This window comes from Aulonocara stuartgranti (assembly GCF_965226115.1).
Source record: "Aulonocara stuartgranti genome assembly, chromosome: 9".
NCBI lineage: Eukaryota > Metazoa > Chordata > Actinopteri > Cichliformes > Cichlidae > Aulonocara > Aulonocara stuartgranti.
This window is the reverse complement of record NC_138960.1, coordinates 31,878,216-31,902,437: the sequence shown is the minus strand read 5'-3', so window position 1 is coordinate 31,902,437 and position 24,222 is coordinate 31,878,216. Positions and strand designations below refer to the sequence as shown.

Here is a 24,222-nt window from a genome sequence, read left to right as displayed (position 1 = left end):
AATGTACAGATGTGGTACAGATGTGCATGGGAATCCATGAGAGGTGACTAACCTTTAGGCCCAGCCTCTAGTGGACGTTAGAGGAACTGCACCGTTCAGCACTTTGTGTTGTCTTTGTGAAAACAGTGAGATCTATTTTTCTTTACTACAACATACAGGTGAGATTTAAGGATGTAATCACATAATAATAATAATTTAAATATGCATTTTTATGAGTAACTATCAAAAGAGAAAAATAAATGCAGTTTTAGTGTTAAATGCTGGATTTAATTACACATAATATATACAGTACAATGTTAGACATGGATATTATGCAGTTCATTAATACCTGAAGATGGGTGCACACAATAACACTGCATTAAATCAGGATTATAAGAATCACAGTGTGACCTGAATACTACATCGGGGACGACTTCATTCGTTTACATCCTCCTCCAGAGGACAGAGGCAAAGCTCTGGGATATATGCCGTCTAAGTTCACTGACATAAACAGTAAAAACTAAAGAAAGAAGTCGATCCCAGCTCAAACAGTCAAAATATTCAGTTTACTTCAAAATAGGAGAAAAGAAGAAGAAAATCATGACAGATATGAATAAAAATGTGTTAACGACTGATCGGACTGATCTGAATGCTGTTGTTGGCAGAGTTTAGTGGGTCTCTGTAGCAGAATGGGACGTTAAAGCACGAGGAAGTGTTTTGAAAGGTCACTGTGACCTGTTCTGTTAAACCGGAGGAGCTGAAGTCATCGAAGGAGAAAGAAGGAATGTTTACAGAGGAGGAGGTGTCCAGTGCAATGAGCCAAACTGCTTCTGGGAAGAGGCGGAGGTGTTTTGGAAAGATTCAAAGTGAAGCTCACATGTAACGACTGTCAGCTCTGGGAGGTACACAGGTGTTAGCGGCTCGCCGTCTTCAGCTGCTCGTGTTGCTGCCCTTCGTTTGCTCTTTCTTCTCAGGCTTCACAAACACACACACAAAAAAAAAAAAAAAAAAAAACGTCAGGAGATCAAAACAGCAAACCGAACACATGAAAAGCATCCGCCGCAGACTCACCTCCTTTTTGCCAAACGGTGGATTTTTCCACAGAGTCTCCAGAGCGGCGCGGCCCTGCTGAGTCCAGGTGTACGCCGAGTCTCGACTCACCTGCAGGAAACGCGAAACACATCAGCTAAACGCAGACGCACAGATAGAAAATGATCTCTGAAGCTGACGTTTGGTCGCTGCTGAATTTTGTTGGAATTATAAATGGTAAATGGCCTGTTTTTGTACAGCGCTTCACTTAGTATAAAGGACCCCAAAGCGCTTTACACAACATTCACACACATTCACACACTGGTGATGGCAGCTACGTTGTAGCCACAGCTGCCCCTGGGCGCACTGACAGAGGCGAGGACACTGGCGCCACCAGGCCCTCTGACCACCACCAGCAGGCAACGGGTGAAGTGTCTTGCCCAAGGACACAACGACCGAGACTGTCCAAGCCGGGGCTCGAACCGGCAACCTTCCAATTACAAGACAAACTGCCAACTCTTGAGCCACGATCAATAACAAGAATATCAAATTTAATTGTAATACGAATGATTCATTAATTCATTAATGGTTTATTTCCAAGCTTCAGCCTTTACTGGACAGTTAGTGGGCAGGCCCACACAGGAAATGGTCCGGGACTCGAGCCTCTGATGTAAGCGTCACCTGCTCAGCCATGCCAGCTATGATGGTGCCCCCATCATTACCACTGAACTCAGAAAAAGAGCATTTCCTTGAATTATAAGTAAATTTCAAATAAATGATAAAAAGTGGGGATTTCAATTTAAGCTTCTGGTGTCGAGCTGAGCGAGATTCACAGTTCTGTGCTGAGTGCGTTCACACTCGTGCGCCGGTGTCTCTGCCATTAGCAGCGAAACTGAGCTCATCATGTCGTCCTTTGGTTAATATTTAACAAATGTTACAGGCACTGCAACTCAGGAAGGAGAGAAGACTTCACATCTGATTCAGAGGCTACACCAAGGTTATTACAGTGAACTTAAACCAAAGCTAGAGGGGAACATTATTTTTAACTGAAATCAAAATAAAACCAGACTTTATAAAAAGCAATAAAAGAACCATGACGACAAAGTATTTGCCCACTTCCTGATTTAAAAAATATATATTTGTCACACATTCACATTCAGATCAGCAAATGAATTTTAATATTAGTCAGATAAGAAAAGCTGAGTTAATACAAAAGGCAGTTTTTAAATGATAATTTTATTTATTAAGGGAAAAAAGTCATGCAAACCTACGCGGCCCTGTGGGAAACAGTAACTGCCCCCTAAACCTAATAACCGGTCGTATGTCTGTGAAGGTTCTCAGTCATCCTGGTCATCGTAGTCTAAGGAGCTTGGAAAGAAAAGCGTCTGAAGCTTCTTGGATGAGAGGTGAAACGTCTTCAAGCAACTTAAACAAGTCCAGATGCTTTTCTTTCCAAGCTCCTCAGACTAATAACAGGCTGTCCCACCTTCAGCTGCAAGAACTGCAGTCAGCCTCTGTGATACCTGACAGTGAGTTTGTCTACATCACTGTGGACGATCACAGTGATGTGAACAAACTTGGTCCACTCTTCTCTGCAGAATAGTGTAAATTCAACCACACTGGAGGATGTTTGAGCATAAACAGCCTGTTTAAGGTCACACCGATGATCTCAGTTTCAGTCTGGACTCCAAAGCCAGTCCAAACCTTTCATTTGATTTTTGACTCCAACGTTTGATAAACAGATTAATGCCGTCATCAAGTCCAGTTTCTTTCACCTTTGACTACTTACTAAAGTGAAGCCGTTCTCTGTCTGAGAGACTTTGAGAGAGCTATCCATGCCATCGTTTGTAATAGTTTTTACTCCGGTGTCATCAGTCAGTCGACTGCAGCTGGTCACTCGGCAGCAGAGACCACATATCTCCCATACTGGCATCCTTGCACTGGCTGCCAGTTAGCTTTAGAATTCATTTTAAGGTTTTATTATGTGTTTTTAAGGCGTTGCGTGGGTTTGCACACTCATACCTTTCTGATCTTTTGCAAGATCACTGAGGTCTGTGGATCAGATGCTCTCAGCTGTCCAAAGACCAGATTAAAGCACAGAGGACACCGGGCCTTTGCTGTGACTGCTCCTATATTGTTGAATCATGAACTCTGACCTTAAGTGAGGCCTGCAGTTCTTTGAATGTTGTTCTGGGTTCTATTGTGACCTCATGGAGCCAGGCAGACTGGCCACTACTGGGAAGGTATGATAGCTCTCCCAGTGGTTTACTGGAATCTCAAAGCCTGAGAAATGTAAATCTGATGGCTGTCAGTGACTTTGTCGTTTCTTTAGATCGTGACATGTGTTGCTTTTTGAGATCTTTAGGATGTTTTTTGCTTAATAAATTAAATCATCATTTAAAAACTGCCTTTTGTTTGTTGATCTGAAGCATGTACGTGCGACAAAAAGAGTTTTTACTTCCTAACGCAGCCCCAAAGGGATCTGCGTCTCCTTCCAGGATCGAACCAGGGATCGTTCACTTGTTTGTATTTTAATCAGCGAGACGCTGCAGCAGCTTGAAATAAGGACGTGACTTTCTGGAGACAACTTTGCGGTCGCTTTGCTTCCTGTTTAAACTTCTTCTGATCTGATACAAGCGCTGACACTGAGACTTTTTCTGCCTGGCGACACGACCTGTATCACCGAGGAGGAAGCAGCAGACTGGCCAGTATAAAAAGTGACATGGCTGTAGTGTCAGCGGTGACATCACAGATGGCGAGCGCAACATTAACGTGGTGAGCATAAACAAGGCTAAAGAACGATGTCATCCTTATTACTGGAAACAAAATTAAATTCATTGGATGCGTCCCTCAGTCCTGGTTTCCTGTTTTCATTTCTGATTTTGAAGCTCAGCATCAGGTTTTCATGAATCTGAACGTCACTGGAAACATTACAGACATCCGAGTGGACTCCGACACACTTTTAAGTCGTGAGACCAGATGTTTTCACATCCTCACCGTGCCTCTGTTTCACTTCTGCATATGTTACAGCTGTGTGCATCTGCCCGGGTGTGCCTCTGTCTCGCTCTGTCCGTTCGTGTGAAGGAAACAAAGTGATTAAAACCACCCAAGTGGAAATTAGAAACACAATTCACAGCCCGGGCTTCCTGCACGGAAACACAACCCTTTCCGAACAGGAAACGAGTCACAGATCAAACACACAACGTGTTTACGAATGATCCCTGGAAAGATTTCATCTGGGATTCGTCCGTCAGAGCTGGGCTGATAAAGTTTAGAAAGTCAGGAGGTTAATTTCCTCCGTGGAACAAATTCCGGCAAAATTTATTTGTGGCTAAAAATTAAAATAACTGAAACAAGCAGAGGTGCTGGCAGCTGTTTCCTGACTGCATGTCAGCGCTGTGGGAAATATTAAAGAAAACTAAACCTGAGTTTGAATGTTTTTATCTGCAGCAGGTGAAGCGTTCACACTGATTCAAACAAAGTAAACACAGCAACAGTTGTTCCTCAGTGTGAAACAGAACTAATTTCATCACATTTATCATGTTTTAACAGTACGTGGTGTGGGCAGATGTTAGCCTCTGGATACGAGGACAGTAAGAGACTTAAATCAACCAGAAAAGACCAGGCGAGGGACTCTGAGTGATCCAGGAGCAACAATCCTCCCCTATCAGCTCTAATTAGCAGCCACATGCATCTGTGTGATCCATCTGCAGTGCCGACACTTCTGGCTCCGAAAAAGCATCACGGACGAGGCTAAGACGTCAGAGTTAAGGCTACAAGAAGCCAATCAGGGTGTTTATGACCATCTTTTAGATACAGTCTATGTTTTTGTCACAAACAGTCACACTCAGATACTGTTCTGCTGTGTGTTAGCACATAAACACACACCTTCAACACGGTTGCAGCCTGCTGAGGGTAAAACATGGAGGCGCTCAGGGCCATGAGGCCAACTGGGAACACCAGCCGCTTCAGCCTGGAGCCTGGGAGGGGGGAGGGGGGGGGAGAGGGGGAGAGAGAGTCAGTCACCTTTTGTTCTGTTCCTCGTTACCTGTACACACTTTTTACTGGGTCACTGAATATCTCACTTCAAAGACAGAGCAGCTACTAATCCAGAGTAAATGCATGACTGTGTGTGTGTGTGTGTGTGTGTGTGTGTGTGTGTGTGTGTGAGAGAGTGCAAACACATAAAAATATAGTATAGATGCTCAAAGAGGAAAAGGTTTACAGGCATGACTTTATAATGCTGATCTTCTTTATGTAACTGTGAGATTACAGCTGCAGGAGGTAAACATTAACTAACCGTGACCCAAAACCTGTTTTTTAATTAAAAATAAGATCAAAGAGACACAAAATGATGCTTTGTGTCTGGGACTTTATGAATGAGCTGTATTACTTGTGTATAACACAACATTAAACGTATATTGACCAACATAACATTGATTTAGGGTTGCAGTGTGCAGGACTTTTGCTTCTGTGCTGGAAGCCCTGCAGTCTGGCTGCAGGAAGCTGTTTAGCTCAAACCTGCAACATACACCCGATAGCTGGGTTTGATCACATTCACACCATAAACCAAACACACTGTCGTTTGTCTGGACCGAGACCACATCCTCCTGCAGAGGGTCTGTTTGGTCCTCACCTGAGTGAGACCACCGTGCTTACATCTACACAAATGAACAACAGCAAGGGGGAAAACAGACAGGAGTCTGCTTTAAACGAACGAAACATTTAAGTGTGGAAAAGCACGGCTACATGAACGAGGATTATTTTGCTCTCCAGCAGAGTTCACGGACACGAGCAGAGGAGATCCACTTTAATAATATTTATACGTTTGTGAGCAGCCACATAAGACACGATCTAGCAGCTTTAGATTAACACGTTTCCAAGCCTCCTCTCTGAGGGCGGACGGAGATTATCCCGGAGCTGCAGGGCTCCAAATGTATCAGCAGCAAAACACGGAGAAAAATGTGAAGAGACAGCACTTTGTCAAGGTCGCTTTAGACACATTTGTAAAAACCTAAACTGTAACACTCATTATTAGTCCCTCTGACGCGATTCATCAGTGAGAAAGAGCCGATGTTCCCACGTTACCTTTGGCCAAATAAAGTCCCAGGAAGCCGGAGAAACCCACCGCCGCCACACTGGGGTAGAGGTCAGGAGGAGGGTCACTGAGGAACTGGTACACGTCTGAAGGACAGAGTGACGGCGCTCAAAGGTTTTTAGGGAGATTTTAAATGTAATGTTCAAACACAAACAGGCTGCCACACACGCCTTCGTTAAACAGCTGATTAAAGTGACGAGCATTTCCTCACCTGTGACTGTCGTTACTGATGTGCCGATGACGGGCTCCACCCTCTGGTACACCTGCTGAGGTCCAAAGATCATCAGGTGGACCAAAAAGAAACGACACACAAGAGTTTGATAGTTTTGTTTTTAACAGCTATTTAACTCTTTAATTCACTTTCAGTATCAATATTTCTGTCAGGTTTTGGATTATTCACCGTTTTTTCCTCACTTACACACACTCACCTACAGAGCCGACGTACGTACAGGGTTCTTCATGACATACTGTTCTGACCTTTATATCCATGTTTCCTTTTAAAATTAGATTCTTTTATCATGTTTGTCTCATTGTTTTCAGCCTTGGTCTTTGTGTAATAATGTCTGGTATTTGTCCGATTGTAAGAAGTTACAAGGATCCAAGAAAAAGATACAACCCTGAACACGAGGCCCAAAGCCTCCTCAGGCTGGTTTCAGGTATATTTTTTATCTCTCATAAGGGCCAAATTTGTTTCAGGATCGTTTTCGATATTATACTTACTGTGCATGCTGTGAATATTTCAGCTCAGAAACAAATGAAACAATGAAATGTAACGAGAAAAATATTTTTACACGTTTCAGCATTTACTCACCTCCACTTTCTCCAACGCAGCTCGGCCGGTTTCCTGCAAAAAACAAGAGACACACATAAAGATGCTGAATTTCACTTGTTAATGGAGCGTTTTACTATTTACCAACAACTACAGAACAGAGACTTCTGTCTGATGGCAGGTTTGATTATTTCCTGTGTCACATGAAGAATAATGGAAGGAGAGACGAGGTTAATGAAGGATGGATGGAAGGATAGAAGAAAGGATGGATATACAGGGAGTGCAGAATTATTAGGCAAATGAGTATTTTGTCCACATCATCCTCTTCATGCATGTTGTCTTACTCCAAGCTGTATAGGCTCGAAAGCCTACTACCAATTAAGCATATTAGGTGATGTGCATCTCTGTAATGAGAAGGGGTGTGGTCTAATGACATCAACACCCTATATCAGGTGTGCATAATTATTAGGCAACGTCCTTTCCTTTGGCAAAATGGGTCAAAAGAAGGACTTGACAGGCTCAGAAAAGTCAAAAATAGTGAGATATCTTGCAGAGGGATGCAGCAGTCTCAAAATTGCAAAGCTTCTGAAGCGTGATCATCGACCAATCAAGCGTTTCATTCAAAATAGTCAACAGGGTCACAAGAAGCGTGTGGAAAAACCAAGGCACAAAATAACTGCCCATGAACTGAGAAAAGTCAAGCGTGCAGCTGCCAAGATGCCACTTGCCACCAGTTTGGCCATATTTCAGAGCTGCAACATCACTGGAGTGCCCAAAAGCACAAGGTGTGCAATACTCAGAGACATGGCCAAGGTAAGAAAGGCTGAAAGATGACCACCACTGAACAAGACACACAAGCTGAAACGTCAAGACTGGGCCAAGAAATATCTCAAGACTGGTTTTTCTAAGGTTTTATGGACTGATGAAATGAGAGTGAGTCTTGATGGGCCAGATGGATGGGCCCGTGGCTGGATTGGTAAAGGGCAGAGAGCTCCAGTCCGACTCAGACGCCAGCAAGGTGGAGGTGGAGTACTGGTTTGGGCTGGTATCATCAAAGATGAGCTTGTGGGGCCTTTTCGGGTTGAGGATGGAGTCAAGCTCAACTCCCAGTCCTACTGCCAGTTTCTGGAAGACACCTTCTTCAAGCAGTGGTACAGGAAGAAGTCTGCATCCTTCAAGAAAAACATGATTTTCATGCAGGACAATGCTCCATCACACGCGTCCAAGTACTCCACAGCGTGGCTGGCAAGAAAGGGTATAAAAGAAGAAAAACTAATGACATGGCCACCTTGTTCACCTGATCTGGACCCCATTGAGAACCTGTGGTCCATCATCAAATGTCAGATTTACAAGGAGGGAAAACAGTACACCTCCCTGAACAGTGTCTGGGAGGCTGTGGTTGCTGCTGCACGCAATGTTGATGGTGAACAGATCAAAACACTGACAGAATCCATGGATGGCAGGCTTTTGAGTGTCCTTGCAAAGAAAGGTGGCTATATTGGTCGCTGATTTGTTTTTGTTTTGTTTTTAAATGTCAGAAATGTATATTTGTGAATGTGGAGATGTTATATTGGTTTCACTGGTAAAAATAAATAATTGAAATGGGTATATATTTGTTTTTTGTTAAGTTGCCTAATAATTATGCACAGTAATAGTCACCTGCACACACAGATATCCCCCTAAAATAGCTAAAACTAAAAACTAACTAAAAACTACTTCCAAAAACATTCAGCTTTGATATTAATGAGTTTTTTGGGTTCATTGAGAACATGGTTGTTGTTCAATAATAAAATTATTCCTCAAAAATACAACTTGCCTAATAATTCTGCACTCCCTGTAAGGACTGATGGAAGGAATGAATGGGTGAAAGATAGCAGGATCATGGATGTGAGGAACGAAAGAAGGAATGGAAGGACAGAAGTAAGGAAGCCAGGAAGCACAGCTGGTAAGAAAGGAGGAAGGAAGGAATGATGTCAGTAGGAAAGGAAGAACAGCAGGACAGAAAGAAAGGAGGATGGTTGGTAGGCTTAAAGGTGAGGAGGAACAGCGGTAGAAAGAAAAAAGAACAACAAGAGCAAGGGAGAGAAAAACAGAAAGAAAACCAAGAAGAAGAAAGAAGGAGATAAACGAAAGGAGAACAGAAAGCAAAGAAATTTCAAAGACAAGTTCCCAGGCGTCTCTCTGAAAGCAACCAGTCGTCGTCATGTCTTTGTTGCACGTCTTCACCTCAAGGCCACAAACCTCACAGAAACAGAAATGCCGCCTCCTCTGAGGCAACACGAGCTGTTTGGATTCAGTGGGAATGTTTCTGCAACAGTGGCAGAGAGGAAGAAAAAAGAATCCCACAATGTCCTTTATTAGAAAGAAAGCCACAGGCTCGTGGAGACTGTCAAGAACAACAGGAGCACAACAGCTTAGGCCGCATGACAGCTTCTCTTCCAGAAATACATCAGCACAAAAATCTATAAGAACACGTGATCTGCCACAGTCTGAAAGTATATAAAATCTGTACACACAGGTCAAATATAATTTAATATATAAAGTGCTGCTTGCTTTGGACAGATGTCCATGTTCATCATAAGGTTGACTAATTTTCTGTTTTTCTTGAGTTGTCCACCTGAGGTTAAGTAAACAAACCTGACACTGGCTCGTGTATGGTTCTGCCCATTTCCTCAGTGAGGCCACCCTCTGCTCCACCGGCCCAGCCTCTGGCTCTACGTACTGGGCCACCGCTGCTTCAGGGCTGGTGTACAGAGACGGCAGCTGAAACAAATACAGAGTGTGACCTTCTGAAGCTCTGCGATGCAGAAGCTGTCCCTCCAGGGTCAGCGCTGACTCTGATCCAGACCTCTGTGGCTGTGTGCACTACGTCGTAAACATGATATAAACAAAGTCACAGACAAAGTAAAACAAAGTCTTTAGAAAGGCTCTGTCTGAACCCACCTCCTCGATGCTCAGAGGCGGCTGGCTGCTCTTCTTCTTCCCCTCACCTGCAGCCAGCACCGAGCCGCTCAGCAGGCCCGCCATCCCCGGAGCCGCGGCACATAGCGACACCTGGCGGCAAACAAGCATAGTAAACACACCGGTTAGACACGCAGTGATACGATGGATGACTCTGGGGTGTCAGTTACACGTATTTAACACGAATTCAGAACACAAAAAGGAGTTTCGGTGTCTCCTCATGATTAATGGCTGTTTGTTATACGGAGGAGCTAACACAATGCTAAGGTTAGCTTTCAATTAGCCTAGCATCGTTTAACTGACTTTTCATTGTCGTTTTGTTTTTAAAACCTCAAGTTTCGACAACATAGAGCCAGTACCTAAAACGAGATGACTTTACATGTGACAAACGATGAACACGATGAATAAAACTCACCAATCTAGCATATGACATGCTCCTTATTGGATGACTTTCGCTTTTCTACGGCAAGCCAGAGGAGTGGCAAGGAAAGAGGCGCATGCGTAATGCTCCAGGAGCCTACGATCGACATAAACATATTAAAAATATTTTAATTAATATAGGTACAATAAAATCGAATAAAATAAAACTAAGTAAAACCAAAATAACAAAATTTAAAAGTAATAATTTAAAAAACTAAACAAAATAAAATACTAATGGGTGGGGGAATCAGGGAAACACGCATCTCAGCAGGTGCCAGCACTCGATAAGCTCACTCCACCCAAGTCTCTTGCTTTCTGTCCTTATGTGTTGAACTAAAAATATAGAACGTCTTCAAGATAAATAACAAGTGGGGGTAAAATACTAAACTTATCTCAAGGACTGATACAGGTTGAGCTTCTGGGACGCCCACTTCTCCAGTTAGTTCCTAATTTTATGTTGTGATATATTTTAATAATCACATTTATTTACATCTATTTTTTTCTGTCAGTCTCAGCTGTAACATTGTAAAGTAAATAAACAACTTCAGTCATAATTGTGCACATACAAATATCAGCTGATATTTGCATATTGTATGGATTTTTATAATAATTATAATAAACCTGCATGCAGGTTTTAATTCATTTTCATTCTTCAACTGGCTTCATTAATCTGTAATGGGGGAAATGTCATGTAGACAAAGTAAACAGAGTCAGAAAAGCACAAATGCAGGTGAAAGTTGACCAATATGAACATTTATTTCTGGAAAGAAGTTACAAATCATTTCCAAAGAGTTTCTACTCAGATTATAAGATATGTTAATCTGATTTTACTTTCTTTTTCAGATACAGTCGTTGTAGCAAGGTATGCCTTTTTTTAATCCTCTACTCTGTTTTCCTACTGACAGACTGGTGGACTAAAGGATGCTGCGCTATGACTGGATGTGCCTCGAATTGGGACAGTAGTACTTTATTGGTTACAAGTTTCTTCTTCAAATGGCGACATGAGAGAAGGAGGAAGAAGAGGAAGAGCAGCGAGCGGACTGCAGTGGCACATGACGTTTAAGGTATCAGCTGCAGAGTATAGGGACACGGAGGAGATGTGAAGAGAGGAGCAGTTAATGAAGAGATTCATTTTCCTGCCTCAGTTAAGACAGCAGAACCATGCACTTAAATTTAGGAGGTCCTTAAAATCACTAACAGTAGAAAGGGACCCAATTTGAATTTCAATCAATCTACGCAGTTTTATTTGCTTACAAAAAACATTTTATTCAGCTTAGAATCACTTCCTATTTTGCTTCTCATCATCCTTGCACTTCATGCGGTGTCTCTGTGGCCCATCAGTGGGGCCTGCCCCACAGTTTGAGAAGCGCTGAGCTAAAGTAAAGAGAGCACAAGAGTTTTAAAACAGATCTGAAGCACTGAACTGTTCACAGAACTTAAAAGCAAAAAAAAAAGTTTATTTTGTGTTATTGTTTGGTCTTCAACTTCAATTTTTATAGGAGTTTGACTGGGTTAAAGTGTCCAAATCAGTTGTTAAATGACTTGTTGGTACAGAGATATGGCTGCAACGTTTAGCTGATTAAAAAAACAAAACATTAACCTCTGCAGCAAAATGTCCTAAATCTGCTGACTCAAGCTTTTGAAATGTCAACAAAGAGATGAAATGCGACGTAAATTATCTACTGCAGGGACATGCCTCTCACCTGCTGCAGAGGCGTGTAGGTGGGGGAAGATTTTCAACCATTTGGGGATTATGTCCCCATCAAAGAAACCAAAGTGGCTTTGCAGAGACACTGTTAAAGCTGCAGCTCAGGACTCGACAGATTTGTGGACAGTCTGACGCTGCTACAAGAAGAGGAACGCGAAGTATGACACTCTGAGAACTTTCATACAGGAAAATGCAAAGGTGCTGCAATACTTAAAGTACGCCTTAAGACTGAAAGAAAAACCTCTCAAAGCATCCGTCGATGAGCCACATGCAGAGAAGACAGATGGCCCGAGTATGAAATAAGGACAGACGATGAGGTACGACCTGAAAACAACACGACTTATGATGAAGTCTCGTCATAATAAATAATCCTACAACTGTTACTGCATAGCTCAGTGAAAAGCAATACCTGTAGAAAATAAATAACTTAAATATACAGCTAACAGACAAAACTGCATCAGTGTGTGCCCTAGCCCTTTTTCACAGTTGGCTCATGAAAACAAAAAAGACAAAAATAAAAACAATACAAGCACGGAGCTGGTCATCGAGCACGGCTTACTGGGCTGCAGGATCGAGGCGTCCCACTGCTGAGACGTGCAAGCTACAAAGACGGAGTTTGCATCAGCTGGGGAAGGCGAAACCTTAATGTCTGAAATGAACACACCACTGGTGCAAGTCATTTAAACACTGGCTGGTAACTGTTTGATTCTTTCGCAGCTTAATGCTTTGGTTATACTGACCTCCAGTGTTTGCAGCTTACATTGAAACACAGATCTTGTCTGTAGAGATAAAATATGAAGTGTGTAAACCAACCAAAGAAACAATGAACCTGAAGCAAGAACCTCTAATACGAATAGAAGCAGATTTGAAAGAATCTTTGGGGTGCGAACAGTAAATCAAGACATTAAATACATATATGATCAGCTGTCACGGTTTTGATTTGATCTTTTTCATTGTATATACAAAAATGTGCAATATAAGTGTGTCCTTTGTTAAGAAAATAGCTTTTTAAATTTACATGTACAACAAACGGCTAGAAAAAGTGTATTTTTGCAGCAAACCAGATTGCTAAACTCAGGAGAAAGCTAGCTGCTGAAAAAGCCATGGGTCACCTTACTAATGCTAAAGCTAAGTCTTACTGTTAAGATTTAGCTAAACTCCTGATAAGGGTAGCCATCATGGCTGCCATCTATTTTTCCACTTTGTGGTCATTGCTACCTCAAGTTCATGGAATAGATTATAAACAAAAGCATAGTAACTACAAAGCTACAGTTAGAGTCTGAGTTAGCCACAGCTACTTTTGCGTAAAGATCTTTTTTTTAATTATTATAAATATTTAAATATAAATAAATACAGAAATACTTCTGTATTTCATTGTGAGATGTGCAATCTATGGAAGCTTATTTTCACCCCTGAAAAAAAGAAAAAACAAACAAACAAAACAAGAAGCTGCCGGATTGAAAAAAGTAAAAATTTCAACTTGCAACAAAATTTCACTTCAGCATCTTGAAATTTTGTCTAAATGTCCAAGTTAGACATTAAGTTACTTTTAAGCAAGTCAAAATTTTTGTGATACCAAACTTGAAGATTTAAGTATAAATATTCATTATGTTTTGCGATGACCAAAAATACAGATTTATATTCATTTTTATAGGATTTTCTCCCTTCAAGTTGTAGAAACAACCTTCCATAGAAATGACACAATTGAAACAAACCATGTCTTCAAGCTAACACCAATTAGCTTGGCAATGCTGTAAAACAGAAAATGTACTTTTGGACTTATTGTTATGGTTCATCTTTCTTAAACTACTTTTCCCCACTATAAGTGATAAATACATTTACAGCTTTGGAAAGAAAACCAATTAGACAGCCAAAGGCAGATGGCCATCTTCAGATAGCCAAGGCTAATCTTAGCTAAAATTAAAAACCCTGTGTTGCTGTCTGTAAATTTATAAGACTAACATTTTGGTTGTTCAGTTTGATATGTTACAGAGACCATTTTAATAAGTTCATAATAAAGTTAAAGGAGCTAAACTCCTGCGAACACCAGCTAACTAAGCAGCTTTTAGTAGGTTCCATAGATGGTTAACTAGGTAGTTAGCACTGCTAAGGTTATGGGGGCTTAAACAGTAAAAAGCTAGCTGCTGTTGTAATAGCAGCTAACCTTAAAGCCTGGATAGAGATAGGTATAAATATTGTCCTATTTGCCATCTGGAAATTACCATTCATTTTAATGAGTTTAAAGATCATTTGACTGCAGCTAAACCAGTTTAGAACAGAAAGAGATAAAAGTCAGTCAAACTGTGGCTAATGCTAGTTTGCATAAATCTGAATAGATACTCTTATTTTTGGTATTTTCATGCAAGTTGTAATTTAAAGTGTCTTTAAAATCACCAATGATGCAACTGTAATATGCATTACAAAACAACAGTTAAATGTACTACTTAACTCAGTAGGATATAATGCTAGGTGCTGATGCACCAGCTAATATTGTCAGAGCTAGCCTTAGCTAAACCGGATTGTAGTTATACCAGTAAGCTTAGCAGATCTCAACAGCATTAAGAAATTTCATGTGACCCTTAAGTCATATATTCAAATGTATTTGCTAAGTGGCAGAAACTTGGCTGTAAGGGTAATAAACAAGCTATTGTTTCTCAAAGAGGTTAAAATGGAATATTGTTCTAAGACAGGGTGCACTGTCTTCATTTTAAATGTTGAGTGGGTACAATTATGTCACTTTTTATGCTTAACAAGAAAACTACTTTAGAGTTTGATATTCAGCCTCAAAACTCATTTTTCATACAGCTAACAGTACTTCTGACAACATCACTCTGGTTAATGGTTTTATAATCGTTTCTGGTCCTTTATCATCAGCATAATGCATTAAAATGTTCTTGCATGAGGTCCATTGTTTCTCAAATGTTTCAACTCTTTTAGTCAGTCTTGACTTGTCAGCCATAAAGTTAATTTCAGACACGCGTCTCCAGCATTACAGCACATTCAGCCGCTGGGAGGGGAAAATTGTGCATTTACACACAATAACAACCAGTAAAGTGCAGGGAATGTAGATGAGAGTGAGTAAAGCTGTGTGAGTCCATCATCATCATCATCATCACTGTCAGGATACATTTACTCTCAAACTGTGAGACAGAGGAAGGAAGAGGAGGACAGTGATGCTGTGCTGGATGAACATGAGCGTAGTTTGATGATATCTGGGAGCAAAGAGCTGAATTAGGACTGAAAGCTGGAACGCACTGGAAGCGAATTCATAACAGCTGATAGCCGTTAGCAGGTTAAAGCGTCGACAGTTGTATATTTGGAGAGGCTCTAAAATGACTACACTACAGTGTTACAGCTTGTTTCTATACCCGACTGCATGTTTGTTGTTATATATTTATAGGGCATTTTCCAGTGTTTGATATAATCACTCACTAACAGGTGGCTTCAAAAGAAATGAACCTAATTCAAGTAGGATTTGTGGTGCAGGTCTGTTCGACTGGTGCATCAGAATCGGGCGCTTCCAGTGCGTTTCTGCGGTAAGCCTGACCGGAGCGCCTAAATACAGAAGGTGAGAAGTAGAACAGGAAGCTGACCATAGTCCGAACATAAAGCGGCAGAATGAAACCATTTTTCTTTCCTCCAAACGATTACTTTTTCCTGTATTTTCTGAGAAAGCTAAAAATGTTCACGGGTGGCGTCTCACGCGCCACGCTTTGACTGCTGCTTCCTTCGTTTAGGAAGAGCAACGCTATGGCCCCAGCCATTTTCCTCACCTTAAGGTAAGTGCTGGTCTCCAGTTTAAAAGCCTGTAGTCTCCCACCTGTAAACACCTGATCCCGCCCCCCCCACCCCTCAGCAGGAAACTTCAGTCCGTGACGGTGCGTTTCTATAAAAGGAGGCGTGCGGTGGAGCAGACCTCAGCTGCAGCGTCTCACATGCTCTAGCACGTACTCTGGGAAGTGCAGACTGCACACCTGCAGACCGTCCAGTTTGCAAGGCATCCTGGGATACTCGTCCTCCTTCCACTTGTTTTCCTCTGGGTCGAATGTGAGGATGGAGTCACTGTAATGGCCGTTGTAACACAGACCGCCCAGCACCATGATCTGCCTGTCCAGCACCGCCACCCCGTGACCGCTGCGCCCGATGGGCATGGAGGCGAGGATGGTCCACTCGTCAGTCTCTGGGTTGTACACCTCCGTGGACGGGCAGCCCTGCGACTCGAAGGACGCCCGCAGGATCACGCACACGCCTCCGAACACGTACAGCTTCCCGTTGTGAGAGATCATCTTGTGGAAGCAGCGGGCGTAGTTCATTTTAGATTTGTTCTCCCAGCAGCTGGCGTGGGTGCCGGGCAGCAGCGGGCCGCGGCCAGCGCGTGTCCTGTGTGAGTCCGACCCGCCCGCGCTCCCCCCTCCGCCCCCACCTCCTGCTTCCCGGCCCGGATCGAACACGCACACCTGTTTGGAGGTGGAGGAGGAGGTGATGCCGCCCGTGATGTACAGTTTCCCGTTCAGGACGGTTCCCTCGTGGCCGTACTTGTTGACGGGGTACGGGTCCACGAACTCCCAGCGGTCCTCTGTGATGTCGTATCGCTCCGTGGAGTAGAAGGTCTCGTCTCGCGTGCGGCCCGCCACGGCATAAATAAACTTTCCAATGACGCCCACGGCGAACTCTGACCTGCGAACGACAAACAAACAACTCAGAAGAAGGTTGGCGAGGAAATCAGCTCTTCACTACGCAGCCATGACCTCGGGCTTCTCTCACCTGGGCACAGACATGTCCGCCATGCGTAGCCACGAGTTCTGTCGAGGGTCGTAGCGGTACACTTTAGAGGAGGCGTGAAATTCACCGTCGGGCCCCAGCTCCTCTCCGCCCAGCAGGAAGGCGAAGTTGTTGACGATGGCCAGGCAGTCGGGTCGCAGCGGCACCTGAGGTCCCTCCAGCTCCCACCACACCTGAGACACAGGTAACCAGTTAGATCCAAACACTCCATCCTGAACTTTAAAGGAGGATTACAGGCTCAGCGAGGCAACTCGGAGATATTCTCCCCAACAGCCGATGGGACGAGGAGCGCTCAGAAAGGGAGGCAAGATAGACGTGTCAGACAGGAAGCACACAAAAAGGTACAAGCATGTAGCCAATTTTGTACGTAAACGAGCGGCTACCTTTGGACGCTGCAGCAGGAGGATCTTGCTGTTGACCATGCTGTGGCCAATCATTCCCCTGAACACGGCCGTCTGCGGGCGGACGGAGCGGATGCGGTTGGAGCGCGTCTCCACCAGAGGCTGCTGGTTGACATCATGAAAGTAGCTGAGAGCCTGATCGACCTCCTGCCGCAGCTGCCTGGAGTAACGGTAGAACTCCGACGTCTTCACCTGAGTGGAGGAAAGCTGTGAATTATGGGGCTGGCTGTAGGCTTAACGTTGCTACGGTGACCTGCGTCGAGCCAACGGAGTTCAAAAAATGAAGGCGACCGCCCCCATTTACGTCGGTCAGAAAGCAGCGCTCACCTTCTCAAAGATGTTGGCCGGGGTCATGAGACAGAAGCGGATGGACTGCACGATGGTGTCCGTGTGCCTCCAGCGCCGCCGGTCGTGCCGCAGCCACGCCTGCACTGCTTCGTACAGCTCGATTTCTGGGAAGCGACTCAGAGCGTCGCTGTTCAAGTACGCCTGGATCAGACACAGAGGGGCAGAGCAGGTTTGTTGCCACTGCAACTTCCACAAACACTACAGAGACCACAAGAGATCAATCCACAGCAACTAGAGAAAACAGTGCAGATAAGAAAATGCAATACAGCAGAAAACATTAAGGCATCTCTGGAGCATTTTCAACAAAATATTACTCCCAAAACAGAAAATCCATCCCATCAGAGACCTGTGCATGTGCCCGAGTCTCTGCAGGTCTAAACCTACGATTACACGTAAGCTTTAAATTTCTAGTCTATCAAATGTCACTGAGCAGCTGCTACATCTCAAAGTAATAATCTTCCTCTCCCGTCTCTTTCTTACACCTCCTCTGCCTCTCAGGGAGAACTTCTTATTCTCCACATACGTCTCTGCACCGTCAGCTCACAGAGAGGCTGTGATCACAGCTGCACACTCTGTGTTTGCTGCTTTGTCTCAGATTAACTAACACTTCATAGGAATGAATTCAGGTTATGTTTCCACCTCCTTATTAAAGCTGGCTACATGACTTTACTGACATCTGCACAAATTAACACATAACAGGAACGAGAAGGTTAAAAAAGGACTTAAACAGGACCGTGGAGGCTTTACTTTGGATTAGTTTGACTTTAACGGTGAGATTTATCCACCATGAAACCGCTAAACTCTCTCGTTGGTATTTACCGACAGCTGCTGCATAAAATGCACTTTATGAGTACTGAGAACAGCAAATGTGCCTTTAATTTGCTCATCGCTTTTTCCTGAACCCCCCGGGAAACATTTCTCTTGCAGTCTGGGCCATTTGTACCTCACTAATGTATTTGCATTTTTCTTTAAAACACACACCAGGAGTCAGACAGCCCAGGACTGTCAATAAAACACGCTCCTATTAAAGGTGTGAGGATGCCTGCAGGAGTGCAAATTAAGAAGAGTAAACACACATTTTCAGATGAGTTTTTTAAATCAGAAAGAAGTAAAACAGTTTAGTTCCAGAATCTTTCTATAAATAAAGATTATAGTCGATCATTTTATCAGTTTAGAAACGTCTTTCTTTGTCAAACTGACTCTAAACTGTCGCTTTAACAACTTTTCCTCAGACTTCATAACAAAGAAAAGCGCGACATACAAGCACGTTTTGCATTTATAGTTAAAATCTGCGCTCGTTTGATCAAACCTGCAGTCTCTCGAGGCTGAGGTAGGACAGGAAGTCGGGTCGGCTCATGAGTGGGACAAAGTTTTCGAGCAGGAAGTTGTCGAGCTGCTCCTGGACGCCCTCCACGCCCACGCTGAAGTCCTCCAGGAGACGCATGACCTCGGCGCAGTTCTCAAGGCAGATCTTAGCCAGCAGGAAGGAGCAGCAGAACTCCACCGCCTCCGTCAGCTGGACGTACATGGCCGCCTGCGGGGAGAGGAAGACGCGTTCTTAAAGCGACTGCGGATTGAATTTTGAGGCTCACAAGGAGCTCCGTTGAACTGCGTGCGAGTTACCTGCAGGATCTCCTGCACCGTGGGCATGCTGAGCTCCAGCGAGCCGTAGTACATGAAGCGGAGAATGTGGCCGAACCCAGCAGCCGTCAGCCCCTTCATGTGGATCTTGTCCTGGTCCCGCTCCCTCATGTCTGCCGTGAACATGACCCGGAAGTAGTCGCTCTGGGTGGCCAGCAGCGCCTTGTGGGCCTGAAAGTGGGAGGAGCAAACCAAACGGGGTCAAAGGAGGAGAAAGGCCAAACCTAGAGTCATCCTTCAAATGGACCATTGTGTGACGTGTGCTGTAGTTGCGTACCTGGAAGTGGTGCTCCTCGATCAATAGCGTGACGTCCAGCAGCAGACGCTCCTCGTACAGCGCCCTGAAGCCCGACGACACGCTCCCATCGTGCACCTGAGACAGGTACACCTCCACATCCGCCCCCGACATAACACACCTGAAGGCGCGAGCGAGCCAGAAGAGAAGCGTGAACGAGGAGAAAGGGATGAACCGTGAGGAAATGACAACCACACGAAAATCAACTGAACACACAGAGAAGAGACGTCTCTCCAAGGACACAAAGGTGCTGAGAAACAGTAAGCGAGGAGCTGGAAGGTCGTTTAAAGGGATGTTAAAAAGCTTTGCACTTCAGCCGCCGCGCACCAACTGCAACACACCAGCTGACGGAGAAGAGAGAAAACCCTTCACACGAGGCACACACAACACAAACACACAGAAACTCACACGTGCTCACCGAGAACGTAAACACACACGCAGCACACTCACCTCTGATTGGCCACGGGCATGTCAGAGGGGGTTGTCCGAGCCAATCAGAGGACAGTGCCCCTTGTGTCCAGCAGATGCTAACAAAGTCCCTTTTCTGAGCGTCAATCACCTGGACGACAAAGCCAACACAATTAAAGCGTGAACGCCTGCAAACTTCCACCAGAAACATGTGATTTACAATCAGAAATCATCCGTATGCTTTTAGTCTCATTTCAGCAGTTTAGTGTTCATATACATGATCAACTCAGTGCGTTTACTCATCATGATACAAAAAATATAAATAAAAGTTGAATGGAGGTAAAATGATGGTGGGATTAAAAGAGGATTCCAGTTTATTACAGCCTGCATTTTGTTTTTTGGGGGGAAATCTTGGAGGTTATCCACCTCAGGAACAGGCTGGCATGGAAATCAGTTGTATTTAGGATTCTGTTGGTTACCTGCTGATTATCCTCCAAGATTTTGCTGTCAGACTCTGATAACTTCATGACAACAATCACGGTACGAGGCCAGCACCTCCAGCTAGCAAGAGCATCACCTTTTAAAGGTCTAGTTGACTAGTGATGCACACCGTGCCCGTTTCTACTTCCTCTGCTCTCAGTTTCACTACATGCGACCTCCTCACAGACCGAACAGGAGAAGAGAAATCCCTCCAAACTGATGCTGCTTTTAGCTACGTCAGCTCTTCTGCTGCTGACGTGCAGCGAAATCATACGATACCCTGATGTAGCTTTTTGGGTCCGAACTTCAGTCTAAATATGAGATTGTGTTCTTTCCCCCTATTTGAAGACACAGATGGTAAAAGCTCAGACTCTGGGGTCAGATATAAAGTTATTGTTTTCAAGAGATGAAACCAAAATAACCCCTGAATTTAAAACCACCCAGACTGTAATAAACTGGAATTTAACAACCAAAATAAAGATCTAATTAAACACCAATACTTAAGAAACAAATGAAAATGAGACGTGGAAGAGATTCAAAATATGGGAAGGACAGAAAACTGAAGGTTACTTTTGTAGGAGATGGAAGCTATGGGTGACAGGAATAACAGCGTGTATGGGAAAGAAACGTGGGAAATAACCCATCGAATCACTATTACTAGCGATTTAAGTTCGGTATTTCAGTTAACTACAAGTATTGTTATTTTTTCATCATCTGTACATGAAGAAGTGGAAATAAATCTGATAGAATAACTTCTATTACTTCTAAAGCATTAAAAATCACTGGTATCATAGCTAAATTTAAGGAGCCAAGACTTTAACCTTTGACCCCTCGCCCTTCCCCCATCACATCCTAAAACTCAGCGGCCGAAATGAGGCAGATGGTCTGGAGGAGGGCAGCGTGGAGATAAAAATGTATATTTATGGTGCAGTTCTGCGTGTTTGACGTACCTTTTGGAGCCCGGGCGAACAATCACAGGCTTCGACGGCTGAGCGCTAAGGGGCCGCTCGCATTTCCTGTGTTTGTGCTTGCCTGGTTCTGACGGGAGACAGAAAAAGATGCTCTCAGAGACAAAGAAGGCTTAGATGAAGAGGATACCCATCAAACAGTCCACGGTGCATTCAGGGCCTTGTAAATCACAGCTCTCGTGCACAGAAGTGCTGTAAAACACACATCCTCTGCAGTTTACATGAATATTTAATTTACTGGCTCTTTGGTAAGAGTTTCACCTGTGACAATTTAAAGGAAAATCCAACGTTAAAGCGACAAGTACTGAACAGATACATTCGTTTGTGTGAGAGGTGTTTCTTCTCAACCTGCTCTCCAAGTCAGGTCCCACGTGTGCGTGCGTGTCCCAGTTTGAGATGTTTTAATTATGAAGATTGAGATTTTTTATTATATTAATGCTTTTGTGAATGTGCCAAATGTCTTCCGCCTCTGAGAAATGAGGATCATGCTAAGCTACTCTAGCGGAGCTGGAAATGTGTGTTAAGGCTAAATTGTTAACGAAAGTTGAGGCTTTGTTTAAGCTTGTTTGGGACTATAGCTGATTAGTCCTGTCAGCACTGCTTTCAGGGAAAACGGGATGTAGGCAACAGAAAGCAGCTCGCTGAATCGGTCTAGCCTCGTTTTCATCTCTCTCACCCGGTGGCTGACCTCACCTGGGTCTGCCTCCAGGTGAAAAAGAAAACATCCGCACACTTGCCACCAAAATAAGCCTCCCGCTAACGTGTTAAATCTGCACCAACACGCGGTTTAAATTGCCCTCGGTTTCCGTGTTTACTTCTTCAAACAGCAGCGGGGGGACAGCTTGCTCCGAGCCGCGACTGGAGCGCCAAAACAAAGGCTAACCCTGGCGGATAACGGTCCCCACACTCGGCTGTACTGACGGAACATGGCGGCGTATATTTGTGGAAGATAAAGGAGGAAACCGTCGCAAACTGAGCGGATATTTCGCTCCGTGTTTGGCTAAACTCGCTGTCACGACTCCGAGTTGGAGCTACAGGGGCTCCGACAGCTGCTTAGACCGGCGGAGCCGCTTTAGCTTAGCCTGAATCCAGCCGTCTCACCTCGGCGGTGCGAATCTCCACAACCCCTCTTCGACCAGCCAGCTCTGGCTCCGTCGGACATCAAGTTGCGAGTTCGATTCCGAGATCAAGAAAGCGGGTGGCAGCGTTGCACTGCCATGTTGGCATCAGCGTCCATCTGCCAATCGCACAGACCCCCCACACGGAGCTAAATTAAACGGGTAAAAAGCCACAGCGGACCACAGGCTCTGCGGACGCCATTTTCTGCACCGGCGTCATTTCCCTTTTGGGCGGAACTGAAGGGCGTAGTGCGGCGCTGCATCAAAGATCGTGTATTTACCAAGAGGAATCACTCCAACGAGAAAGAAAAAAATCCCTAAACATAGCCGGTTTGCGATGATGGCTAACTTACTCAAACCACGCACGAAGAGAAAAAAGCACAAAAACACTTAAAAGGATTTTGTCTTTAAAGAGATGCTAAACAGCCCCAAAGTTATTGAAAATAACTACGCTACACACTTTCACATGAATAATGCACTCACATAAATGTACAAATGGTTAGTCCTCAATCATCCAGGTAAAGAATTCCCAGAAAGTTCACTTTGTTCATCTGGACGTCGTGTTTTCACTCATCAGCGTGACTTCTTCGGTGCATCTGCATAAGGACTGAAACTTGGTGTCAGTTTCATCATCGTTAACATACAAATTATGATGACCGTTGATCAATGACCACGAGTACCATTCACGCAGAGTGGATTCCCCACTCTGCGTGAATGGCTTTAATCACAGCGTTTTATCTATCACACAGGAATCTGCACATACATGTGCACCGAATCTGGGCCGTAGACGAGTTCAGAGCGTCCCTACAATAACTATATTAACAGAACTAATATTTAATCGCTTAAATAAGACTTTGTTGTTGGGGCAGAAAGAGCAGATCTAATTTAATGACACAAATCAGTGATGCAGATTTAAAACACACTTTGACTAAAATGGAGAGCAGGAATGAGAGAGAGAGAGAGAGCAAATAGAAACAGGCGTGTCTTATAATAATTTTTATAGGAATATATTTTTGTTATTTTCTAGTTGAGTGAGGAGGACGGAGAGAGAGGACAGAGAGGTTATACATGAACAGGAGAAATGACGGAGCAAATAGTGAAGTTAGCTGGAAAAACAAAAGTTATTTTTCACAGAGTAGTTTTTCATGTACTTCACTGAGGCTTTGTGTGTTTTCCAGTAGGACACTTAAAAATGCCAGCGGACATCCTAAACAGAACATATTGATATGAATGTTATTTTACAGGATATTTCACTCTAAACAAGGCTGAACGGGATGGCTGCCACTGCACAGATGTGACGGACTACAAATCTATTCTCCACTCCTGAAATCTGGGTACATAATTGCTATAGCCTAACTAACGTCTCCCCATATCAGGCTTTATGGCGTTTTTTTTTTAACTTAACCGAACTACTATAAAATAATAGTAATCCTACTCAGATAGACCAAACAGCCAGAACTACAGAAAGTTAGTCAGATGACGTAACTAAATCGCGACGGACCCGTCACATGGATGAACGTACACTTCTTTCTTAAAAGAGGACTATAAATTTGGGACGCATGTCTGTTTCCTTGATGAGCAGCTGTTAATGAGATACGAACAGCAGCAGTGTGCGGTTATTAAACTGGTTTAAATTTACAGCAGAAACTGAGAGCCGCTCCGGTGGTTGCATCAGCCCTCGAGAAAGGACCCAACTACACTTTTACTTGGGCGGATCGCTTAAGTTTAAAATTATACCTGGATGTTACCGCTAAAAAAAAACCATACGGCACATCTGCTTCTAAAGCTGTAATAAAATCTTCCAGGCTTCCAGGCGG

General features: G+C 43.8%; 2 protein-coding genes across 4 annotated transcripts; both read right to left on the bottom strand.

Moving 5' to 3' along the window:
- Positions 1–245: 245 nt before the first annotated feature.
- apoob (apolipoprotein O, b) lies at positions 246–10,351 on the bottom strand. Of its 2 annotated transcripts, none has more exons than XM_082546109.1 (9): positions 10,252–10,351; positions 9,819–9,929; positions 9,513–9,638; positions 6,918–6,950; positions 6,318–6,372; positions 6,097–6,192; positions 4,897–4,988; positions 1,051–1,140; positions 246–954 (listed from the first exon to the last, which is right to left on the bottom strand). In XM_082546109.1, exons 1-9 carry the CDS (start codon positions 10,267–10,269, stop codon positions 910–912), a joined length of 666 nt encoding a protein of 221 aa, XP_082402235.1. In that variant the 5' UTR covers positions 10,270–10,351; the 3' UTR covers positions 246–909. The 2 variants fall into 2 exon arrangements, with proteins under 2 accessions (XP_082402235.1, XP_082402236.1); XM_082546110.1 differs by having other exon boundaries at positions 6,318–6,369.
- Positions 10,352–10,987: 636 nt separating this feature from the next.
- klhl15 (kelch-like family member 15) lies at positions 10,988–22,737 on the bottom strand. 2 transcript variants are annotated; one of them, XM_082545947.1, is made up of 9 exons: positions 22,389–22,737; positions 21,270–21,357; positions 19,414–19,552; positions 19,119–19,307; positions 18,805–19,029; positions 17,475–17,636; positions 17,130–17,339; positions 16,729–16,919; positions 10,988–16,641 (listed from the first exon to the last, which is right to left on the bottom strand). In XM_082545947.1, the coding sequence occupies exons 1-9, from the start codon at positions 22,447–22,449 to the stop codon at positions 15,882–15,884; spliced, it is 2,025 nt and encodes a 674-aa protein (XP_082402073.1). In that variant the 5' UTR covers positions 22,450–22,737; the 3' UTR covers positions 10,988–15,881. The 2 variants fall into 2 exon arrangements, with proteins under 2 accessions (XP_082402073.1, XP_082402074.1); XM_082545948.1 differs by lacking the exon at positions 22,389–22,737 and adding an exon at positions 19,882–19,990.
- Positions 22,738–24,222: the final 1,485 nt, after the last annotated feature.

Bases quoted from the DNA above. Each gene is read 5' to 3' on its own strand.
- apoob (XM_082546109.1), bottom strand. The intron at 9,639-9,818 runs GTGGGTTCAGAC...TATTTGTTTCAG, and splicing joins CGCCTCTGAGCATCGAGGAG to CTGCCGTCTCTGTACACCAG. The intron at 6,193-6,317 runs GTGAGGAAATGC...TCTGTCCTTCAG, and splicing joins ATCAGTAACGACAGTCACAG to ACGTGTACCAGTTCCTCAGT.
- klhl15 (XM_082545947.1), bottom strand. From the start codon at position 22,449: ATGTCCGACGGAGCCAGAGCTGGCTGGTCGAAGAGGGGTTGTGGAGAT. The intron at 17,637-18,804 runs GTTTGATCAAAC...TGTCTGATCCAG, and splicing joins TCAGCCTCGAGAGACTGCAG to GCGTACTTGAACAGCGACGC. The intron at 16,642-16,728 runs GTGAGAGAAGCC...TGTCGTTCGCAG, and splicing joins GCGGACATGTCTGTGCCCAG to GTCAGAGTTCGCCGTGGGCG.